At 40.7% G+C, this 25,676-nt stretch overlaps 1 protein-coding gene across 1 annotated transcript; it reads right to left on the reverse strand.

Moving 5' to 3' along the window:
- Positions 1–239: 239 nt before the first annotated feature.
- On the reverse strand, positions 240–23,986 carry LOC128457392 (uncharacterized). Its single transcript, XM_053442059.1, has 4 exons — positions 23,953–23,986; positions 6,742–6,994; positions 5,302–5,360; positions 240–545 (listed from the first exon to the last, which is right to left on the reverse strand). The coding sequence occupies exons 1-4, from the start codon at positions 23,984–23,986 to the stop codon at positions 268–270; spliced, it is 624 nt and encodes a 207-aa protein (XP_053298034.1). The 3' UTR covers positions 240–267.
- Positions 23,987–25,676: the final 1,690 nt, after the last annotated feature.

Consider the following 25,676-nt stretch of genomic DNA (forward strand, 5'->3'; position numbering starts at 1 on the left):
AAGCCCTAAAAATGGATCACTACGAGTCCTCATCTGGCCCAGTCCACACACAAGAAATATGAAATGTAGTTTGTTTTGACGCTCTCGGATAGATGAGAAGTGTTTTGGTAGTTGCTGGAGAAAAGATTGGCGCCAGCTATAATAAATAAAAAGGAAGAAAGCCAGTCATACAGGGTAAACAGAACACCTCCTTTTATGCAAACTTCAGACACAAGCTGCAGCCTCCAAACAAAATCGCCTTCAGAAGTTTCACATCCAGGACATTAATCATTCCTCCTGAGGGACGGGACTTTCTCCCCTCTCGACAAAGCAGGAGGTTGAAAACCTGTGCTTTTTGGAGAGTGAGGGGTCAAAGGTCAAGCTGGCAGCAAGGAGCACGCTGTGAAGCTGAAGCCTGACTCCTGATCGTCTACATGTGAACCTCCCTGCACAGAGGAGATCTCTGCTCCGACAAACATGGTCCGCCTGCAGGCCTGCACTCTGCATGTCTGGTTCCGGTGCAGGCCCCTCTCTGAAGTCAGCTCCGCTCAGGACAGGAAATGAACCTGAGGAGCGGCAAAATAAAAGCATGTTGACACTTTTCGTCAACATTTTATCATCACAAATATCATTCCATTAAATGTGGTAGTTTAATGTTGTTTTCCTATTGTTTTCCTATGTAACATGACTATCTAGGCCAGTGCAGCAGCAAATTTTATAATTGTTTACACACATTTTGTGTTTATTCTGTCAAAATAGGAAATAACCTCTGTTCGTGAAACCTCGTGACATGAATACATATTTGAACCATGCGAGCAATTTCTGCTTGAGGACTGGAACCGCGAGTCAAACATTGTATTCATCATCTTAAAACAATTAGTCTCTTATTTATATCACAAGACATCTTACTATGTCAGAGTACAACGTGAATGCACTCATTGTAAATTGCTTTGGATTAAATGGAACACAGTATATTGCAATAAAAGACGTGTACAACTCCTCGAAGCCATTATTGTCCACATGTCTGTATTGAGCACGTATCACATTTATTTAATTTGACCTATTTTGCCAGTAAATATTTGCAAGACTTGTGCATTCAGTCTTTTTTCCCAGTCTTTGATAACACTCACATACCATGGAGATAACAACTGAGAATATCTGATGTTGTGTCCTTTGGAAGGAGAACAGACAAATCTTTATGGTAGTTCCTGTCCTGACTGATCTGTTAGTCTCTGCCTGAGGAGATATGTCAAATCAGGTCACATCATGTGGAGTAGACGATCATTCAACTTCCAAATGTTAAACTCGTGAGTCTTACTCGTCCTTATTTTGCTGGTGACCCTATGGATGATCCCTCCGTCCACTTGAGCTTCCTTGTGTTCAGATGCGAGAAGGTGGCTCACACAGAGGAGACCGGGCATCATCAAGCTCAAGCTCAGAGTTTATCTGACCCTAGTGTTATAATGCACAGAAAATATGGCTTCTTGTGCATTCTTAGGAGAACTGCTGATTTTCACTGTGGCCTCGACGCAGACTATCTCTGCACACCTGACTTCTGACAGGGCCAGGAGAGAGGAAGTGATGACTCAAAGTCGCAAAAACTGTGTCCTGCTGCACACTGTCAGCGCTAATGGTAAATATAACGAATGGCTCCATTTGTTACTTTATCAAACAAAGCAGAGGGAGCAGAGAAATCAATCATTAATAATAACAAACCCGAAAGAAAATTGCAATATGGACTTTGGGTAATGAAATAGCAGAAACGTGGCAATTCTGTGAATGTATTTTAAAGGATTGCTTGAGTCCTTCCTGAAATGGCGAGTGACTTCTCTGAGACTATAATGCCGGAATGCCGGTCAGTCACTTCCACTAGAACAAGGTCATTAGTTAGAAATTCATTTCCCCGATGGCACTTCAGTGGAGCACAACAAGGACCAATTTGAGATATGAGTCAAGCAGAGTCAGATCAGGATGAAGAGGGAGACGGAGGCAGGGGAGGAAGGAGAAACGGACGGACGCCCATTCTGTTCCATCAGCAGGAAAAGAAACGCGGACGGGCAGATGCAAACCAACAGCCAGGAGAAGAAGAAGACGGGCGGGAAAGGGGCGGGGAAAAAGGCGGTGGGGGGAGGCAGGTGTGGCCCTCCATGCAAGTCATTCGATTAGATGGAGCATGGTGTGTCCTGTGCATGTGGATGTCTCATTAAACGCTAGTGTGGCTGGAGAGAGGCAGCAGCTCCCCAGGGCCTGAGAAAACCACACTGTTCTCAAAACATCACAGGGAACACTGTGAGTTTTGAATGCAGCTGGGTAACAATGGGTGTATCCTATTTACTGATAGATGATAAACACACTGGACATGTGGTGCTCTATGTGCATGTATGTGGAACTGGGAATTCACGGAAAAAGATGTTATGTGGTCGTGGGTGCTCCATGCATTTTAGGTCACACTAGTGTCTGTGCTTCAGAGAGTGACTGTTTATCGTCTGCTGGTGCCTGATGGAGGCCGAGGTTTGGTTTCAAATGTTCTTATTTGAATTCAGTGCATGAATTCAGGAATCATGGGAGCCAAGGTACACGTTGTACACATGCACACACACATGCATATTAACCCTTTCAGAAATGTCTGCGCAAGGGGAGCTATTAGCTATTCTCAAAAAGTTTCCCCACATTTTACCAATATTTACTAATATTTGGGCTGTAGTAGTGGTACTGACAAACAATAAAAGTACAAATCTTTCAGATTCAGATTTAAATATTTTGTATTGTTTATTTGATTTTTAAATCAAAAAATCACCTTGGTTGCAGCAAGATAAAATGCTAAAGATGATGCAAGCCTACTGGAGAGTCAGCATGTAAACTAGAAGTTATTTAATTAGTCAAGAAATATGGAGATGTCAAGATGGAATCAATAACCGCTACAAATCATCCATTCTAATTTCATGTTTAAAGTTTTTTTGAGGATGCTCATTAGTTCCATTATACTGTTTTCTTCCATAATAACAAAAATAACCATAACAAACTGTCTGATCTATCTTATAAGTACGATTTAAACCAGCTTGTACAGTTCCTTAATCCCTCCATGTTCCAGTGACTGTAGTATATGCTGCAGCACAGACATGAGTCTGAGGCCATGAAACATTTGTCGTTGACTTTCTCAACTGCTATAAAGTGCTTTGAATCACATAATCAGTGTGCAACAGCTGTTTCAAAGAATACAAAACGTTGGACTTAGGTTTTTCGCTACTTTTAACGTCTTGATCAAGGTTTGTTTCTCTAAATTTAGGTTTTAATATTGAATCACCTCAAAATGATCATCTCATCATGAATTGACAAAGAATCTGTAACAAATATCTCAATCAAAACAAACTGCCTGCGAGGTTAGAAATCTCGTGGAGTAAGAAGGAAATATGTAGTTTTTTGGTTCCATGAGCGCTGATCTGTTAAATGAACATGTTTGGGGTTATAATTTAATTTCAATTTCATGTGTGGTTTAGAGATTTCATGCCTTTATTAGAGAGTTGAAAATGAGGCTAGCACTTGAAACGAGGATGCTGCAGTTTGTCATTGATGCCAATTACCACCTGTGCACCCTGTTCTCAGTCTAATCGAAACAAGCCCTCTGATTAACTGGTGTTAATGCCAATGAGGGTAAATTGAGTGACAGGGTGCAGACAGGCCTCTTGTTAGAGGCTGGACTGGAGTCAGATTTGTTTTTACTTCTCATTCTGCCAAGGTCTCCTCCATTGTTTGCTGATCACTCACCAAAGTGTGTCCCATGAGCAAAGCCCTGAGGTCACAGGCCTTTTCTCACATCTCTGATTTGTTATCGGGAGGATGCAGTGATCTGCTAAATAAAGAGTTTTCAAGCTCTCTTCATCTTATCTTACATGAGTTGTAAGGTTCCAGCAATGTAAGGTACAAATATAAATTATAGTAATTCAATATATATATAAGGGGCCACAACGTTTTACACAAACCGTTACGGTTTAAGATAAGGGCTGTAGTCAAACCAATTAAGTCCTTTGTTCTTTGTCCGTTTTCTTAACCCCAAAGAAAAAATAGACCTAAACTTAAATTTGTATTCATGAGAAGGTAAAAAAAAAAAAACACAACTGATTGCTCAACAGGTCATTATACTATAGCAGATGTTATTGATGTTTATCAAGAAATTTGGCTGCTGCAAGGAATTCTGGGATGCCATTTCTCAAAGCATTTTGAGTTCTTATCATGGCTGCTTGGAAGCTTCCTGGTCATTTCATGCGGTCAGGAACCTTTGATCACTAAGTCGTTAATAAGACGTACATTTCCCTCTTCACAGGAGCCGAACAAAGAATAATTTGTCAGAGTTGAAGAGAGGAGAGCACAGTGCCGGCGGTGACAGATCGAATCAATCTGCCATAAGAGCAACAGGGACGGACAGACAACGGAAAAACAACGGCCAGAAGAAGAAGGATGGAGATGGAAAAGGGGCGGGGGAAAGGGGTGGAAGAGGAGGGACGGGTGCCGCCCACCGTGCAAGTCATTCGATTAGATGGAGCATGGTGTGTCCTGTGCATGTGGATGTCTCATTAAACGCGAGTGTGGCTGGAGAGAGGCAGCAGCTCCCCAGGGCCTGAGAAAACCACACTGTTCTCAAAACATCACAGGGAACACTGTGAGTTTTGAATGCAGCTGGGTAACAATGGGTGTATCCTATTTACTGATAGATGATAAACACACTGGACATGTGGTGCTCTATGTGCATGTATGTGCAACTGGGAGTTAACGTGGAGATACGTGACGTGGTTGTGGGATGCACGTCGCTCTGTATGCGAAGCAGGTTACTCTAGATTCAGAGCTGCAGCGACAAACACTTGTGGACACTCATTGAAAAATACACATTTGGATGTGCTGGTGTTTGATGGAGGCCAAGGTTTGTGTTTCAAATGTTCTCGATCGTTGAAAATAAAAATAAACCCGCTACATCCCTGGTTTCAACTTTTGCTTTAGGATAATTCTAACCCTGACCCTAACCCACATCTCACTTTGTTGTGAATCGTTTTAACACCAAGCAAAAGCTTTGATGAAGAGCCTCTCTCTCCCAGGTGGCCGGGCTGTGCGTGTGGCTTACAGGCATCTTCAGCGTCTGTCTGAAGCGAACATACTTCAACCCAACCATCATCATCCCAGTGCCACACGAGTCTTCCAAGAGGCTGTCTGAATGAAACCCATAGCACTCGACCCTAACCCATCATGAAGTGCTTCGAGAGCCCCGTCCAACAGCACATTAATCCAGCGCCCGCATCACATCTGAGCCCCCCCCCCCTCCAGTCGGCTTACCACTCCAACTCCAGTGCGGATGCGCTAACAGCTTCCCAGCAGCTGGTACCTCGGATTTTCTGAGAATAAAACCAAAAGTATCATCATAGATAAGAGAACCATGCGGGAAAATATGTTTTTCTGAAGTCCAGCTCTTTAAAGGGAACATTGAATTCCACTTTTTCGAGGTTTTATGGTTTTTATGAGAGAATGTACAGATGACATGAGGATAGGAATTGAACCAACGATGCTGCAGTTCGTGGTTGGTGCATTAAACTCTTAAATCAGCAGCAAAACATGTCCTCAAAACAATTACAAATTCAGTACAATCTAAAGAGCACGCGTACAAACAAGTTGATTGACTGGTGGTAATGTCAGTGAAGGCATAAAGAGTCAAAGGATGAGGAAAAGTCAACTGTCAGATTGGTAGATGGAAAGATAGATAGATAGATAGATAGATAGATAGATAGATAGATAGATAGATAGATAGATGGATAGATGAATAGATTCATAGATAGATAGATAGATAGATAGATAGATAGATAGATAGATAGATAGCGAACAGATATACAACATTATGATTGTATTGTAGTGTTTGTTGTCACTTTTGTTGTTGCTCTTTGTTATAGTTATAATAACGAAGAAAGTGTGTCTGGCTTCTGCTGAAAGACCAATGATGTCGTCTACAGGGTCCAAGACCGAGTTCGATTTCCCGCTCAGCATCATCTTTCTTTTCTTCAGAAAGAAACACATTGCTGCTGATTCGCTTGCTCTTTACCGTATTTGATTTTCAAGGAAGTTGTTCAAAATGACCCTTTAGCTGGTAATCGTCAGTCACTTAATGAGCTCGGAGAGGACGCCAGTGTTTGTAATGTCGTTTCTAGAGCACTTGTCATTGGGAGGAACTAATTGCAAAAGACAAGGCATCTACACGAAGCTTCATATTGGGTCTGGCACATCGTGTGGAGTGCTCTCCGAGGACAGACATCGGTTTTGAATTGAACCACTGCTCCGTAAAATGTCAGAGCACGGACCTGTAAACATCCAAATCTGACACACACAAAGAAAGAAAGAAAGACAGAAAGAAAGAAAGAAAGACAGAAAGAAAGAAAGAAAGAAAGAAAGAAAGAAAGAAAGAAAGAAAGAAAGAAGGAAAGAAAGAATGAGAGAACACTATCCAAATCAAATGACCGACTAGTCATTGGTCATTAACATAAACTGAATCTGCACCTAGACTTGCATCACCTCAAATGTTACTGGACTTGGAACTAAACCAGTGCATTTCCCCCCTCTCTGCATTTCCTTGGTACATTCCCACTTTCCTTCAAAGGAATACTATTCCTGTGAGTTATGTCAGACATTGAGGAGAAAGCGCTGAGGGGAAGGAAGACTTTCTTTGAAGAAGGAAGCAGAGAGAGGAAGGAGGGATTTTTTTTTAAAAGACAAACAGGCAGTTCACACCCTTCTGTGTTTCTTCTTCGAGTCAGCGGGGAGGCCGAGTTGAACAATGAGTAGGAAACGTCCGATGGAGGAAGGATTTCTCGACAGACTGCGAACAACGTATCGCTGCGTGTGTGACGTGTGTGTCTGCTGCCGCCCAGCAGCTCTGAGGCTGGAGCTGCACTGTAGTCTCCAGAACATGCTGTGATTCCTTCATAGTCAAACTGTGCCCCCCCCCCCCCCCCTTTCAGACACGAGGTATGGACGGCAAATCCTGGATGACGTTATAGGCACACTCCGTCATGCCACAGAATCCAGTGCTTGAGTGCTTTACATTACATACACTCCTCCGAGACACAGTAGGTTTCTCCAGAACTTTTGGTAGGGAAATACAATGAGTGTAAGAATGTTCAGGCAGTCACACAAAATCTCTTTCAAATAAAGCCAGAGTCATGTAAGTACCTTGACTCAAGAACTGCACTCAAACCACAGTTATGAAACACAAGTTTACTCCTCCAAAGAGGGATATTTACTATAGTACTTATCAGATCAATCTACAAAGAATATGAACAGTTTATAAAAGATGAAATGTTACTATCCAAGTTGTTAACATTGCTGTTAATTCACAACAGTAATACAGGCTAGTGCACCCAAATTAGTCGATTCATATTTAGTTAAGTAACACTGATTTAAATGATATCCCTTAAAATATGGTTGAAGCGCTTCAGTGATTTCTCCTCTTAGGTTAGTAAGTTGATATAAAACAAAAAAGTTTCATGTCGTCAACCATTTTATTTGCACATTTGAGAAAATGATTGGTTTCACGCACTCGCGAGTTTGACAGAAATCCACTGAAACGACAAACTCAACACATTTCATTGTGATGGAACCATTATTTTCCTGTGAGGTATTTGTAGCCTAACTGCTGCTGGACACAAGTCACTGTGGCCAAATTACAGGATAATAACTCATGCTTTAATGGAGCAACAATAACATAAGAAGGGAAGAATAATAAAGTTTAAAAAAACTGGCTCAGACACGACAGTTATGCAAGTACGGTTCTAAGAGAAAAACACTGAGAACTTTCAAATGCCAAGGGTGCATTTTATTATGTATTGTTTCAGTTAGAGGAAGATGAAATATTTAGTTCTAAAATCAAAGGTTTTGCTTCAATAAAGGTTTTTGCCCACAGCAGTATGTTAGAAGTCACCTCTAACTTTCATGCTGCGTCAATACACATAAAATATCAAATAACAAAAATCCCACTAAATTGTCTGTTTAGTCGTTCAGACCCTTCACAGCTTCCCTGTCTCTCCAGCAGTGACACTAATATCGAACCACAAACCGCACGATGTCTGTAAAATAGATCATCTCGATATATATATATATGTATATGATCACTTCACCCGTCACAAGAGAAGTGAGGGCAGCATATTTTTGATCTTCAGTATCAGTATCTGCTTTGCATCGAGAGCAAGGCGCGGACCTCCAATCCACTGACCGCGGTGACCTTTGGATTGAATAGTTCAAAAGGGAATTTGATCTTTGGGCGGCGGAGGAGCCTTTCAGAAGAGATCAGGCTCACAGAACACCCATTAGCGGACAACAAAGTGGATGCAGAGGCGACAGGTTTTCATTTAATTTAGATTTCTCTCTCATAGGACATCAGTCTATAAAACATTTATTCATTGCCTACTGCTTACTTTAAAAACTCCTTGTCTCACTGCTTGGGAGACATTTGTTAAGATTTTGAATGAATGCAGTTGGACGGTTTCCTTGTGTGACGGATCTCCCGCCAAAAACAGAGTCGGAAAGGAGCCGTTAACCTGCTCGTCAACTCAGGGATCAATGCAGCCGCCGCTCGAGGTGAGCTGAGGTAAAAGTTTTGTTTACAGTCCCTTCTCATCAAGCCAGTGACTTCACATGTGAGGTAACTTTGAATCAGATATACAGTGCCGCCAAAGAGAGAGAGAGAGAGAGAGAGAGAGAGAGAGAGAGAGAGAGAGAGAGAGAGAGTCAGGTCATAAGAGGACGAAGCTGCAGCAACATGAGCGGGAAGAAAAGTTGGCGCGCCCCTGCCTGTCATGTCGGCACGATGCCACTAACAGTCAACAGTAGAGTAGATAAATATATTGAAGCTGGCGATGTGTTTCCTCAACACATACTCAATTTAGGATTTCTGATGTTAGATTTGGAAAAGGGCCCTTGTTGCAAATTCGTTGTGCACTTGCATTACTCCGGCTTCAAACTTCACCCAACCCCAATCCGAATGGAAAAATAAAAAAGATCGAGTCAACAACTGGCTCTCACGCAGATGACAGCCGGGGATTACAAGCAAACATCTACAGGGGGATGAGACAGAAAAGCAAACGTTTGAGCAGGTAAAAAACACAAATGATAAGAATGAGTCAGATAATGTCCTTAAGGAAAAAAAGTCACACCGGAATTTTTTTTTTCAATAAGTTAATAGGTAAATTAATATAGAGAGTTCATGCAGGGCCGTGAACCTCACAGTCTAAACAGGGAAACGCAGCCAGCTCAGCAAACCCAAAGCAGAACAAATGTTTGATGTGTCAACAGTGAGTTAATAGTGTGCACGTGAGCAAGATCTCAAACCAAACCAAACAAATGTGGGTATTTTAAAGATGTCGGTTGAATAGTTAAGATATGAATTATGACATAGTTCATATCATAGGATATTGAAAGGTTTTTAATTAGATGAATAAATCTTTGTGATCAATGGTTTAATTTACAAAGCTTCTAAATGAGTGTTGAGGGGTGACGTGGTTTTGAGATTCACTCACGACACTGATGTTGGGGATCCATTTTATCATTAGATCATTAACAGCGTCCATATGTGGTCGTTTATAATGACCAAACATCATGATCAGGACAAAGCACGGTTTTATATCACAAGTGTTCACTGATGAGTGGTGCGCACATTTATTTATCACCAATGCAATGTTTTCTACTAAATAAAAATGTTCACAGAATGTGTGTTAATTTAACATGAGGAAGCGGTGGCGATGATCAGGACTCATTTGTGCAACAGTTCCCCCCCCCCCCCCCCCCGCCCCCTGTTTGGATCGTTGCTTATTTTGTTTGTAGGATCGAGCCAGCTGTTGTTTTCAGATCCGATATGTGACACACAGATGTTCCATTGAACAGGGTGACTCACTCGATCACCTGGCAATCAGAGGGAGGGAGAGAGAGAGAGAGAGAGAGAGAGAGACAGAGAGAGAGAGAGAGAGAGAGAGAGAGAGAGAGAGAGAGGGGGGGGGGGGGGGGGGAATCTTGCTGTTTTGTTCTTTTATGCAAGAGAGAAGAAGAGTGAAACGGGATCAGGTAACAAATCCTCCATCTGATTGTAAATGGATTAGAGAGGTTTCACAGCCTGTGCATCTAAAAAAAGATGATCCCTCCAAAAACACCTTTCTCAAAAAAAAGAAAAGAGGCCAGGGATGAATCTGTTAGAAGGGATCCCGTTCAGATTTATCATTTTAAATAGTGTGTGTGCAGGAGAGTCTCTGTGCAGCTGATATTAAACAGGTAAAACATCTCGTGTTCTAACGGATAAATCTAGTGCATGAATCCTCTGTCTGCCCAAACACTAATGCTTTCATTCACAGTAATCTGCCCATGTTTTGCCCTGATAGGAGAATCCGCTGCAGTGAGAGCTCTTTATATTGAAACAGGCAAACCTCCTGTGGGGAGAATGGAGGGATTGGTTTGTGATCTGATCCAGATTCAGAGAGGAGAGCACGGCCTTGTCTTGAGGTGATGATGGGGAGCTACAACTCAACTGCTTTCTATTATCTGCAAAGAAAAAGATACATTTACAGAGACACAAAGACACATCTGTAAATTATCCATTCTTTATTAAATAGGAGACACAGCCCGTATTTTGAATATTTCACAAGCAGATCTGTGTCTTGTTATTCTTGTCGTCAAACTGTAGCTTTTTACATATGTTTGGATTAAGGATCGGGACATTATCTCCACCACACAGGTATATTTAATCATGGCACCACTTATGTGTGTTCATGAAGATGAGTCTCCAAATCTCTCTGTCTGCTCTGGAGCCATTTTTAGTGTCCATGCAGTCTACTGGCTGAGCTCATCCACGTGCTGAGATCTTTTTTTTTCTGGTAAAAGCATGTTGTGGAACAGCTGACACAGCTTTTCATTTGCCGACGTCTATAAAGGAGCATGTATATATATAAATATATATATATATATATATATATATATATATGAAGCTGCCGTCCCTCCGCTCTCTGCATTCAGGATGAGAAGAGTGAGTGTTCAGTTCAAACCATAGGTTCAAACCCCCTTTTCCTCTCTGTCAGAAGTCGTTCTCCTGCATCTTCACCTGTGTTACCACCCCCCCCCCCCCCCCCCCCCGACAGCGCTTGTGTTTGTGAGTTGCTTTGGGGGGGGTTATACACAGATTTGCGTGCTGATTTGATTTTTGTTCACAGCTCTTAACCCAGCTCATTTTTCTTCTGGCAAAGCTGTCGCCATGGATACATGCTGTGTTGTGACCTTTTGGGGTCGTCCTATCATGTGCTAAGTGGCTGTTATACACCAAAGCACAGAGGATACAGCTTAGTGTAAGGTTGTGATCGCAAACACACACACACACACACACACACACACACACACACTCACAACAACCCCTAAGTGTTACACACTCATGCACAGACAGGCCAGGCTTTGACCTTTGTGATGATTTAGCAGTGCTTGCGAATTCAAATCATGGAGCTTTCGTCCTGAAATATGAAAAATCTTTCCAGTTTGACCAGTTGGAGGAAGCAGGATGCGATAAGAAAATATCTGTGATGACTGGATTCTAGCGAAGGTAATTAAAGCCGTTTCTGCCCATTGTGGTGCAAGACTTCAATCAAACTAATGAAAACATTCAGGGAGAGGAGAAGGTGTGTCTTCAATGGAAATACGTCTCTGTAAGCCAACACCGAAAGAGAGAGGAATGTTTTTTAGTAATCTGATCATCATCCGATGAGTTCTAAGTTATGGTAGGTAGTAGAACAGTGATGTAAAATATGTTAGATAAACTAAAATATGGTCATCCTCAATAAATTAACTATTTAATAATCATGGCAGGACTTTCACTGGCAGGATTTTCTGCTTTCTCTATTTGATATCGTTGTACATTTAGCTGCATTTCAATATGTTGTATATCAAATATTGATCGAATGACTGTGTGCAATGCACAAGGGGTAATTTGTGGTGATGATCACTCAGCTCTGAGTTTCCTGCAGGTCTCCTCATCATTTGAACATTTGCTGCTGCCTCGGTGTGGCCACAAATATATCGATTTCATTGGCTGAGCAATATATCTAAAAAATAATGTAGAAATCAAAGGAATAAATAATGTGAATGAACTGATAATGAATAAAATAACTGGCTCTGCAGTCATTGCGACTGTGTAACCTCACTGATTCTGATCATCTGGCCTGACTCATCCTTTTACCTTCACATCGTATTCTCCTGCACATCCCGGCCCACACCTCGAGCCGAGGAAACTAGAGGCGGCTGCAGGAGTTCAGTGCACCTGACGGACACATAGAAATAAATAAAGTGGGCGTTCGTTCACGTCCCCAATGAGTCAGCTGTCCTCTCAGCAGTACATAATCAAGTGGGAATCGAAAACCTTGAGAAGCTCAGAGAAATGAAGGTTACCCGTTGCACGTCTTTCTCCTCGTTCCATTCCTGCAATTATAAAACTAACTATTTCAAATGCAGCCTCATTAGCTCAAATAAGCCAAAGTGTTTTCCATGATGGATGATCAATGAGAAATACTCACGAGCACATTATACATCAGAATCACTAAACAGGACAACACTTAAAAAAAACTAAAAGTCAAATCTACTTTTGAGTGTATTCCCACCCCCCTGTCCATGTGAACTGGTCTATTATAAATGTGCAGATCTCACATAGTAGTCATCAACGAGTGGGTGAGACGGATGTAAGAGGGGAACAGGGGGTAGGTGGGGGGGCTACGGGTTGAGTGATGTGTGTCGATACAATGTCATGAGTCATACTGAGGCCAGACCACACTGACTGAAACTTAGCGCCGCAGTTTCCATCCCGGATCGAAAACGCTTCTCACATTCAACTCGACCAGTTCCAACACATTCACACATGTTTGTGATGCTCTTCTCCTACGCAGCGGTTCAGACGGAGTAACCACACACTGATCCCTCAGATGGTATCGGTCGACATCTCTCACATGGTTCTCAAAGTGGGTCTTGTTTTGTCATGCCACTGGATTATAGTTGTTTTGTATCGTCAGTTAAAAAGAATAATTATTATTATTATAAAAAGAACAGGACATTATCTCCTAACTGTGCTTACATGAACTATAAATTGTTGATCTTTGTTCACAATAAATTCACTTCATTCGGTTTTGTAGCTACGTTCACTTGTGAACATTATGTCACAGTAGGAGAAACTAAAGCGTACAGGCCAGAACTTAAGTTTAATTAAAAATGTGTGTTGTTGTTTTATATTCTTGACAAGCTGCAATACACCTCTGGATTTGTTAGTCTTTTTGTAACCATTAAATCATCGTAATCATGCACTGGGCATTGGGATTATTTTGAAAACCCAAAAAGTTGGAGAGGAAGTGGCCATTCAAACAATGAACAACTGAAGGTTTCTCAATGATTTTAGTCCTGTGTGTCACAACCCTCTCCAGTGACTCACTGTCCTGACAGAGAAGTCAAGAGTCGTTCAGGGACACTAAAGAGAAGGAAACACTCAGATCCGTCTCTGCAAACAACACTGAGAAATAAATACATCCATAGAACATTGATATGGAGAAAAGCTTACTTTAATGACTTGTTATGGTACTGAAACCTGTTTTGTTCTTGGGTAAAATATAGATTTATTGTATTATACAATTTTGATATAATATTACCTTAAATTACTGACAACTGAACGAAGTCATAGGTAAAAGCTATTTATTTGATATTTTTGGACAGATTGAGCCCTCTTGGTTTGCAATTATAGATCCTATGGCGGCACAAACCCCCCCTTTCAAAATAAGAGTCCCCTCCATAGTCAAAACATTTCCCTCATACGCCCTTTGTTCAGAGATGTCCCTGTAAGAACTGCCTTTTATCTCGATCTCTCCTTTCCCTTTTTATCATTTATGACAAGGGCTGCGTTACGTGGCTAATTGTTGCACTAATGAGAAGCTTGTTTATCAAGCAGGAGTAATTAGATGTGTCATTTAGCACCAATTACACCCGTGGTGTTTTAATGTGCCATTAGGATGCAGCCACAGAGAATGTACCCATGCCTACTCCAGGTTGAACACAGCTGTTATGAAGGATGTGTACAATCTGCCCCCAGATAAAAGGATGTGTCTTTAGTATGAGTGTTTAGTGGACAGAGGAGATATTGCAGCGCTCATTCCAGGGAGAAGGGCCTTGAAAGCACCATGTGAATACACAACAGAATATGTATGGAGCTGATATTGAGCGTCTGGGCCGTGACCTCGGCCACCCCCCCCGCAATCATCCACACAGAAAACAAGCAAAACACTCCCTGCAGTAATAGTGAAGGTCGTCCTTGTGAATTGAAAAACCAATCTCCTATACAGTGTGAGGACTTATTGTATGTACTTCTTCATATGACATATTATATTATATATATATATATATATATATATATATATATATATATATATATATATATATATATATATCATGTCAAAGAGCTGACTGCTTTTCCTGATTAATTCTTATGTCTGATTCATTTAGCGTGAATGTGAGTAACTCTGAAAAATAGACTGTGTACACGACAACACTAATATCTATATCAGCTGTAATGCAACATGCAGCTTTATATGCTTTGTTTATATTTTACTGATACTATACATACTAATAGTATATTTTGATGTTGTTCTTTTTCATTATGTAGAATTATTTAAATGTATTTTTTAATTTACAGAATAAACTGATATGGAAAAGATATGCACTGATCTTAACATTTTATGTAAAAAATATTTTCATAATACAATTTTCACATCAAGATGTGTGTTAATACTTGCCATTTATGATAAAGTAAAGGGTTTAACTGTAACATATCAAGTCAAGCTTACATTTCTTTATCATAATTGCCTTTTATCAAAATATATATGTTGCCCAATACATCTCTATTTGTAAGTATATTGATATCTGCTAACCCTAACCCTAACCATAACCCTTGAACATCCATCTTGATCGACTTCTAGTTCTCAGGCTATTTCCCATATTTCTAATCACCGGGCCGAACAGGACTCATGCAAATATCATTTACCAACACTCAAAAACTCACCGAATGGCAGAATAAGAAATTGCATTGAAGAAATATTAGAGATCAGATATGATGATGGGAATTGTTGTAACTCTGACACAACTACTTTCTCCACAAAACCTTTCTGAATGCACGTCATCAGGTGGTTGCCAGGTTAACTTTCAGCAGCAGGAGTGTTTTTCGCTGCCGTGTTACATACGAGGTCTTAAATAGCTCGTCTTACATTGAACCATGTGATGGGTAACCAGTATGTGGACCAGTGCATGCCATCATGTGTGAAGGCAGTTCGGTGTTCTAAGTGATTAGCGCCCTTAACAATTAGAGCACAATGATCTAATCTGCTATGAAGCTGGGCATCACACATGTGAGGACAGAGCAACGAGAGCAACAGGGATGATAATGAGCAAATGATTCCCATAATTGCATCTAAGCATTATGTTAAATATCAAGAACAACCTGAACACTTAACTATTACATGTTTCATCTCGTGCCCTTTTCCTCATTTTTTATATTTCCAGTAACCAATCAAAATGTAGGTAGAGGTTGATTCCTGTGGGTGAGGTTTCTGCAGGTTGTATACAGCTTTATGTTTAATTTGATATAACCATCGTGATATCCCAATTATAACATGTGCCAGCTTTATGTAGTTATAGCTCTAACAGTGTATTTGAATGAAGTCACATATAGGTCAATATCCCCTTTTATATAGAAGTAATAAGAGAAGAGAATAGAAATAATCTAATATCTAAATTTTACCCAAAACGAAGGACATCCTGATTCAGAAAACATTGTATTTATTATACTGTTCCCTCATTGTTCCATGCAGAGCTTATTGTGTGGAGGTTTTGAGTAAACACCTTCAAAACGAACACAAATATTATTTGTGTTTGTCAAGGGGCAAATACATGAAATAATTATGATGATCAATTTAATGATTGGCTCACAAAGTAAAAAAAAAAAACGTTTTATAACGTTGTAAACGTAATTATTTGTTTACTTCGGTTTGATTTAATGCATTTTAGGGCCTAATAGGGTTGCGAGGTGAATTCTTATGCGTATGCAGCATAGGCATGACAAGCTAATGCTTCAGCCTACAACTTTTCAGTCTATACATTTTCATTATTTTATGTAGATATTTTGTAAATTTATTGATTTTTTTTGTGTATCAATTCCTTCATCTGAAACGTGTTTTGTGGACTGAAGCAACGTTAACTGAACTCAACTGAAGTATGAAAATGTGAAGTAAAATGTTTAAGAGTAAGTATTGATTTCAATTCAATTAAAGAAGGGACCAGTTGTTCACCTGTTGTATTTAAGCACTGTCGGATTGTTTATCACAATGAAAAATACCAATTGTGATACCTTTATAGATGTTATTATGGGATAGATGATCAAAGTAGGACCATTAATAATAGTAAAAATTATAGTAGTATGATAATAATAAGAGTAATGCTGATAAACTAAAAATAAGTAGTCGATCTGAGTCAGAGATACAGCGGATGGTGTGTAAAGAATCCTGTTTCACTCTAACTCAATGGACATTGGGCTGTTTGTGTATATCTTCTGTATCATGATTACAATAGCTGATGCAGTTACATGTTGGTAAAAGGTAGAAACACTCGAGCTGCATGTCACACATTATACGACGAGACCCTGACAAGCCTGTAACCTGCAGCACAAGGCCTATAATTACTTAGTATTTTGGTACATCATATTACTCTCTAAATATCAGGGAGCTATTCAGCTCGGTCTCTGCATATTAATTAGTGACCTTGTACAGTCTCTCACAGGTTGATTGGAATGCAGGCAGAGGAATAACTCACCATGGCCTGTGAACACTGTGCTATTTGCTTAATAACACAGCTTTCTCTATTGGTATAATTTTGTTCATAACGTGAATGTTCACGTGTCTTTTATTTAAACACAAATACACAGTGCAGTGTAGATCTGTTTGTGCAGACTCTGTGTACATAGTATAGTATGTACATCACATGCCGTACATTTAAAATGCATATTCACGGATGATTTATGCAACTACACGTGCAAGTAACTCCACTGATTAAATGAAGTAGGTCCTATTACAGACTGCATCTGAAACGAGGCTCTCAGTGGTCTGGTGAATCCAAGCTGCCTGTCCTAGGGTTTCCACCACAGACTGGAAACTCTCCATTCTTTTTGCATATGAACCATTACTCAATACCAAACACTCCTCAGCCCACTGGAAACCAATGGCTGACAAATACCTGGTCAAATGGTGTTACAGTTGATATTTCACAATTAATTATCCTGTCATCCTAAAACAGGAAACTGTGGTTTGTTATATCCAAATGGGAAAATCCAATTAATGATTTCACTCTAATAATAATAATACATAATATTAATAAACTGTATTTGTATAGCACCTTTCAAAGTGGTGTACATACATTATATATTAAAATAAAAACTTGATAAAATGTAATTCAAATGAGAAGATAAACGGTTTTAAGAAAACTAAGAACATGTTAAAAATGACCTTTTAAAGAAAAGGAAATATTTTTTTTTGAAGAAATAGAATTACATCTAAAAAGCATGAAAGCAAAAAATTAAGAAAGTGATAGAAAATATAAGAGCGCAAATTATGTGAATAAGAGATGGTATACATGTTATATATATGTTATAAAAAAATACACAAAGGGGTCATAATTATACTTACATATTTACACCATGTTCAGGCAGACTTACCACACTCTGAACAGAAACCCAGTGCTGTGGCAGATAATGCTATAGCTAATGATGATAAAGCCATTTAAATTATAACTATACTGTAATTCTGTAAATGTGTATTATTATGGTAAATTACTCAATAGGTTTCCAACAGATCAGGTTGCACGACCCGACCTAAATGAGACCCACTCTCTGTTGCAGAAACGGATCTAACTGGACTTGATATGACAAAACACGAGTGGGTTCCATCTCTCCATTAAAACATAGACCTCGTAGCAATAGACTCCATGAAGACTCTATACTATATATAGTTTCTACATTATTGATATTTATTTATGTTTAAGGTTCGTTCTCCCTCTCTCCCTCTCTCCCTCTCTCCCTCTCCCTTCATCCAGTGTCTTGGTCGGCCGCTGCAAACCCGGCAACACGTTTGTCACAGAGCCATTTAATGAATAATTGAAGCCAGGAGGTTACACAAGGCCCTGTCAAGACATTTCTCCGCTCCAGCTCTTCCCTCTGAGTCGCGATCGGGTCCATACGTCCCTCCACAGCCCTCCGACATGATGCCAATTACTTCCGGGCTTCTTGAGGGAAGCGAGAGTGGCTCCAACTGTGCGGCTGCCATGGCATGCTCCACTTTTAACTATTGAACTGATGACTCCTGAAATAATCATTGTGTTACCCTTACCCCACTGAGCAGGGTGGAATGAGACTCACTGCTATGAGACGGCCAGAAGGAAAAAAAAGAGAGTTACAGAAAAAGGTTTCAGGCCAAAAGACGTTCACCCAGTGAATTAATAAAAGTGTTTTGTCGTCCTACTGGAGAGCTGAATGAAATGAGGATGTGAAGTGTACACATAGTGAAGACCATGGTTACAGTGTGATATGTGTGTGCTATGTGCATTTCTAGGCCGCACACACACACACACACACACACCAGTCTCACACACACACACATAGGTAATTACACTCAGTTGATCTCATGGTGAGTCGGGTCATTTGTGCATCTGCTCTCTGTGCATATTTAAAGTTTTAATACAAATAAGACATATTACCCTTTCTATGAATAAAGCAAATAGCATTAACCGAGACGGTTTGAGTAAATTTAGATTTTAATACACTTGGTATTCAAGAAAAAAAAGGTATAAATACTTCAAATATGTGTAGACAATAAACTCAAAGCATGAACAATGCCAAGTCTAATATTAGCATAATATACTGATACAGGTGTGTTTATGTGCTACACTCATTTTCCTATCAATTCGCATGTGTCTTGGAAGGTAATGAAATCAAAAACATTTATATATTTAATCTCCCTGTATTTGTAAATTACACATTAATTGTACAAATTGCAAGTCATCATTCATTTGCCATTTTTGGTGCCATTTAGTTTGATTTCCTATAATTTACTGCAAAGAGCAAAGAATAGACAAACACTTGAATTCAACATAAGGCGCATTTTGACTTATGAAGGCACAGACAGGGAATGACGTTAGCTGCTGCATGCTGCGGTTTAGCTGAAATTCTGAATTACCAAACCTATGTCATGCATTTTGAATGAGAACGCCTCCAGCAAGACCGAACGGGTTCCCAATCGTTGTCGCTGCTCTAATGTGACGTATCCACAACTTTAAAGACCAGAGTGACAAGTTTCTTTCTTTTGTAAAACATCGAGGAAGATTAATGGAGTTAAACAGAGGAACATTGACAAAAGGTTTCCAACAACGGGACGATTAATGTGTCATTCAGGATTTCGTAGAGTTGTGTGCGTCCAAGCGAAAAATTAGCTATGGGTAAAAATACTATATAGAGACACAGCCCTGTTATACACAGTGTTTCCAGTCTTCTCTTGTCATCCGCTGAACTCTCCCCTATCCCTTCACGTCTTTTTTTTTCTCCTTTGCCTCGAAAAAAACTAATTTTTCTTAGAGAGCAGAGGAGAGAGACACACTATCACACCCAAAACACACATTCTGTGAGGAATCTAGATGCAGGTTAGGGAATCGACTGAAGGAGTGAAGGGTTTCTTCTCCTATACTGGAGTAGATGGTTCCCAGTAGCACGTGGGAGCTGAGAGAGTGGAGTAGAAGAATTGCTGTTTCTATTAAACATTGGAGAGGAGTGAACTCTTTAATATTCTTTTTATATTTCTCACTGATCCATTCTGTTCCATGAAATTCTTTGCATAGTAGCAGTTGCAGAAAAAGCTCCTCCCTTTTTAAATCCTTGCAATCTGCACGAAAAATAATAAGAAAACTGAAGCATTTCCAAAATCAACTTGTGTAGATATACTGCAATTGTTTCTTTCTGTTCTTGTCTTGGAGCACAGCCATTGAACGGAGCCATAAATAAATCGGTGTTTCCTGCCACGACATGCCGCGCTGTTTGCTGTGGAAAGGGCCCGAAGGCAATATTCAATCTGCGGTCTGACTTCCTTCTGAAGTTTGATGAGTTCATAGAGGCTAGGTGCACATTCTTGTGTCCTTGCATATTAGTATGTTCTAACATGTCGAGGTTATTTTAGTTTTTACAACACCGACACCTTTTGGCCGATCTGCCGAGCCGAGAATCAAATCCAATCAGTGCAATTCCATTCATTCCTATTCGTACCGCGCCCATTCACAACATTATCCCAAGTCATTTCACATAGGGTGGAGGCCTTATTCATATTTTAGAGAGTAACCCAATAGTTACATCAGTGAGCAAAACACTTGAGGATAGAGAGAAAGAAACAAGGGGAAGAGAGGAGAGTTAGGGGGGGGGAAATAAAAGAGAGAGAGACCAGGAGTCACTTTTAAATATATGCATTTCTATCAGAAACACACAAATTTATTGAATGTACATATGAGTGCATAGTTAAAATGTAATGCCCGTGCAGCAGTGCATGCATACATATCAAATTCACACACACACACACACACACACGCACACACACACACACACACACACCCAAACACACTTCCCCTCAGCTGGACTCTTATGCTTATCGTCCCCTCGCAGTGTTTGTGTTGGTTCATTGAGTTCTGAATCAACTGTTAGTCTGCGGCGCCACGAGAGGGGACAATTAGCCTAATGAGATGCAGGAGCAAATCACACTCAGTGCTGTGCAAACACTTGCTCGGTGAATATTCATGTGCTGTTGGCTTTGCGGCTGCATTGAAAGGCGGCGCCGCTTTGCCTGAATACCAATCGTCACATTTCCACCTGAAGTTAACACCGTGATCAGACCCCTTACTGGTGTTTTGGAGCTCCTCATCACTCGAACACACAGACCACATCTGTTAGCGCCCGGGCTCCAGCAACACCTGCAGCTGTTCGACATTTATAAACAGAGGCGCCCGCTCACCTTCTACTTTAATGGATGGAGGAGGGAAATGTCAGACAGTGGACTTCGCCGGGTTGAACTTCAATCCCCACAAAAGTTGATGGTCTTGTTACAGTGCAGCAGCCTCCCGGCTCACACATGACCCCAGATGCTGTTATCTTGAAAAGAAGGTCATGAGTCAGGGGAGGTAACAGCTCTTAGGGACAATTCACTCGAATGGTTTAGAGCAAACCTCATGAAAGGTGAATAAGAAGTGGCTGCAGGGTCTAATAACATATCACTGAACCCTCTGCCGTGTTCAACCTGTCGCCCTTCATCATAAACACAAGAAAACATGAATAATCCAAATATCTTTTAATCTTCTCTTGGAAAAAAATATCAGGAGGCGCTAAATTAATTTCCATCATTTTGCAAATGACATGCTATAACACCACTTGGAAACTTGGACACACGGAACAGGAGAGACTGGGCTCGAACCGCCAACCCTCTGGTTAGTGGAAGACCCGATCTACCTCCCGAGCCAGAGCCACCCAATATATTGTATCTCTATGGATAGACTATATGAACCTGAATGACTGTAATCAGGTAGACAAACATGAAGGACTGGATGACTTGTATTTTCTCGGAGAATGTAAAAAAAAAAAAAATCTTGTCTCAAAAGTCTGCTGAAAAATGTGTCACCTCTCGATTGGACAACTGTAAATCCTTTCTATTTGGACGTCCCAGTATGTCTGTGAAAAGCTTCCAGTTGATCCAAAATGCTGACAGGGACCAGTTCGGCCTCCGTTAAAACCCAGACAAGAATTTAAAATCCTTCTCCCTACATACAAAGCCCCTAATGACCAAGCTCCATCATAGCATAAAGAGCTCACAGTACCCTACTATCCAAATACAACACATCAGTCTGAGAACTCCGGCTGGTGCTATTCAGAAGTGCAGCCTTTATTATTGATAAAACTATTACACATAGGAGTATTATTATTGTTACCATCATTACAGCCAGCGTGACAGTGCTTGAACGGAGAATAAACAGTGGAGCTGCTGCTGGTCTCTTTATCTTCTCACTCACCTCATCTCTTCTGTAAATGAAGTAACATTGAAACAAGTCACAGCGGGAAACTTTAAACAAAGTTATGGGTGTATGGGGTCCTACTGTGAGGGGAACTAAGATACAACTGTCAAAATACTTCCACTCTTGCGTGTACTAATGCTTGTGTCACATTCATTCATGCATGAATCATTGGAGAGTATCTTTTCGGATTCAGTTGCTGTGCAAAAGACATTTGAATTTTTTATATGAAAAAAATCCAGGGTAAGTGTCTGTTAAGCCTCTATGCCTCCAACCCCACAGCCTGTCTTCCTCTGAGTAATGATTTGTAGTAGAGCAGGAGAGAATCCCATCATTAGCTGCTACTCTCCAGTCAGACAGAGCGGACTGTGGCACAGGCCGGCCCCATGGAGGTGAGATTATCCTCCATTACAGGGGTTTTCAACCAGGGGTCCACGGCCCCCTGGTGATCCGCGACGGCATTGCAGGGGGTCCGCGAAATTTGCTTTGATATTTCAACACATTTCCAGATTACTCTTGAATATCGTGAAAAATATTTAAAATAAGAAAAATATGTCTAAAATAATATAAAGGTGATGAAGGGAACATTGAAACCGGCTTGGGGCTAGAAACTGCCAGTAGTTTTCCCCCGTGCATGTGTGTTAAAAGTAGATGTAGAAGAGCGGTTGAGCTAGGTAAAAAAACTCTCAGGAGGTCTTGGAGATGTAGTTTTGTTTTCAATTCTGAACTGCACTGAAAATCAACCGTTTTTTAACACATTTTTGTAGATTTGTTTGAGGTTTTTGAATAAAATCAACATGGAAAACCAAATGTTAAAGATTCCTTCTATCCACTTGCATGCACGCACGCACACACACACACACACACACACACACACACATAGGCACATCAGTGGGCCGCGGATTACTTTCTAGTCAGAATGGTGGTCCCTGGGACAAAACCAGTTGAAAACCCCTGCTCCATTAGATAAGGTAATGGGCAGTGTTGTGAATGAACGAACACAAAAGAACGCGTTCATTGAACACGTTCACTTTTATGAGAACGATGAACTGAACGCAACTCAATGACAAATAATGAATTTGAACGGTGAACACGTTCATATTGTAGCGTCCTCGCGTATAGACGACAGGAAACTTCTCTCTTTATGTGTAACTTTATTAAAGTCCAGCGAACACGACACACTTCTTGTTTGTAACTCCGACACTCCTCTCATCCACCACTGTATTCTTCACTCCCCTTCCACCCCTACCTGTTCACTGACCCTCGGGACATTTCAATACTTTCTCCTCAGGAGAGACGCTGTCTAAATCGAATGCTTTCACCATGTCGTTGCTCAGTGCCCGTAAAATGTCCGTGATGTAGCCTAACCGAAACAAACTAACTCTACTTCGCACTACGTTACCCAGGAGAGGCGGTGGACTAGTGGCGGAAACTTGGACTATGGTCAGAAAAGGTCTCTGGTTCGACTCCACGAAGAAACAACAAAAAGACGAACCTGGATTGATCTGTCCAAAAATCCAAGCGGATTCTCCCTGCCCTGTCTAGTGCCCCTGAGCAAGGCACCTTACTCCCCCAACATCTGCTCCCCGGGCGCCGTACATGGTTGCTCACTGCTCTGTGTGTCCTGCACCAGATGGGTTAAAAGCAGAGGTTCAATTTTCCTACAATTGCATGTCTGTGCATGTGTTTGGGATAAATAAATGTATCTTAATCTTAATCACTCATGGCACACATATGCAGATCAAACAAGCAACGTATTCCAAGTGTTTTCTTCTCCGGCTCCAAACCGTAGTTGGGAGCTCAGCTCACTGGTCAGGGCCGGGCTTGGCAATGTTGGCGCCATAGGCGAGATTTCAAATTGGCGCCCCCCCAACATACACAAGCAAACTGTCATGCATCCTCGAGATCTTTTGGACTGTAAACAGATGCACACACAGGCAGACAAATTTGTAAGCTATAAAAAACAATAAAAATATACAATAAAAAATATCAAAAGAGTCCTGTACTGATAGCATATCATGTCATGTCGACACAAATACACATTAATGATGTCCACAATCGGGGTGATTCTTACCTCTATATTTTTCTTTCTTCTCCTCCTCTACTGACAGGGAGCCATCCAGGAGGATGTTTTAGATGCTGGCTTGCCTGTCCACGGAGCCAGGGGTGGTGACATCAGCAAATGTCCCTACTATGCTGCCAAAATGAGTATGTTTTTATTAGGGCTGTGAAATGATTAAAATTTTTAATCAAATTAATCACAGGTTTCTATGGATTAATCATGATTAATCACATTACCGATTTTTTCGGAATATTTTTGTGAAAACAAGATTTATGACATTTAACTTTTCTTTTGTGCTGCAACTCAGCAGTTCTTCAGCAGTTATCATTGCTTTTCCATATGGAACATTAATATAATCTTCATCCTAAACAGAATTCGGGTTCCTTAGCCATTGTGTGGTTGAATAAAACTTTTTTTTTTAAATTAAACAGAAATTATTTGAGCTTCTTAGCCATAGGATGGTTGACATTTTTTATATTTTTTGTCACACAACCATTACCACACCATGATACAATCTAATGCCTCTAAAGGCCCTCTTAGCTACTCGTTCTTTAGCCAGTTGGTGAGGCAAACTAACTTGTTCAAATTCTCTGACAGTAAAGCTGACCGCTTCTTTTGCACAATGTGTCCGGCGAGTGAGTCTGGTTTGGCGCATTCCACTTGAACGCCCCTCGCCGACCAACACATGCTTCGCGTTGCGGTGGTTAGGTGGGTATTTCTACGGTGAAACGATAACGTCTTCTCGCAGAGTGTGCATATCACCTTGGTTTTACTGAATGTTCGATCTTTGTTTTTTTGGAACACGATCTTCCCGTCCAGAAGGTCCTCAGGTTCATCAGAATTATCCATGTTGTTGTTTGTTTGAATGGCAGCTGCCGTCTGACTGCATTAGAGCGGCGACTAGTGCAGAGGCGGCGGAATTGGAAGGTCCTTCTGCGCATGCGTTAAATGCGTTAAAAAAAAAAAACGAATTAATCCTGTAATTTAATCATAACGCGTTAACGCGTTATTTTTCACAGCTCTAGTTTTTATACTTCTCTTTGTATGCTTCATGCTGCTATGAGGAACTGTTGTGAGGTGAAATGAAACTCCCTTCTTGTTTTTCTGTTCATGCTGAAATGAAAGTGGATTCACTTGGTCTGACGTTTTCGATCACATCTTTATAAAACACCTTATTAGGTTCACGCTACAAACCCTATGGGGGGGGTTTGTTTTTTGAGAGAAGATTCCAGATTCATTCACTAGACTGGCACTCAGTAGAGCTCAACAGAGCCGTAAAGGTTCATTTCTGATCCATGCAGCTTCCTTCTACCAGGTTGCGTGGTTATTGGTCCAGTAGTTTATTACATAAACCTGTTCACTGACAAATCAGAGATGAAAATATATCCTCCTTAGCAGAGGTAATAAAACCTCCACCCATTTATCAAGGAAATGTCACCAGCATTAATAATTATTAGAAACACAACAGGAA

Source organism: Pleuronectes platessa, chromosome 15 (genome assembly GCF_947347685.1).
Source record: "Pleuronectes platessa chromosome 15, fPlePla1.1, whole genome shotgun sequence".
Taxonomy (NCBI): Eukaryota; Metazoa; Chordata; class Actinopteri; order Pleuronectiformes; family Pleuronectidae; genus Pleuronectes; species Pleuronectes platessa.

Excerpts from the sequence above, each read along its gene's own strand:
- LOC128457392 (XM_053442059.1), bottom strand. The coding sequence starts at position 23,986 with ATGGCGCCAACATTGCCAAGCCCGGCCCTGACCA. Across the intron at positions 5,361-6,741 it reads CGAAGAAGAAACACAGAAGG|AAAATCCGAGGTACCAGCTG; the intron begins GTGTGAACTGCC and ends TTTTATTCTCAG. Across the intron at positions 546-5,301 it reads TCCGCACTGGAGTTGGAGTG|GTTCATTTCCTGTCCTGAGC; the intron begins GTAAGCCGACTG and ends GCCGCTCCTCAG.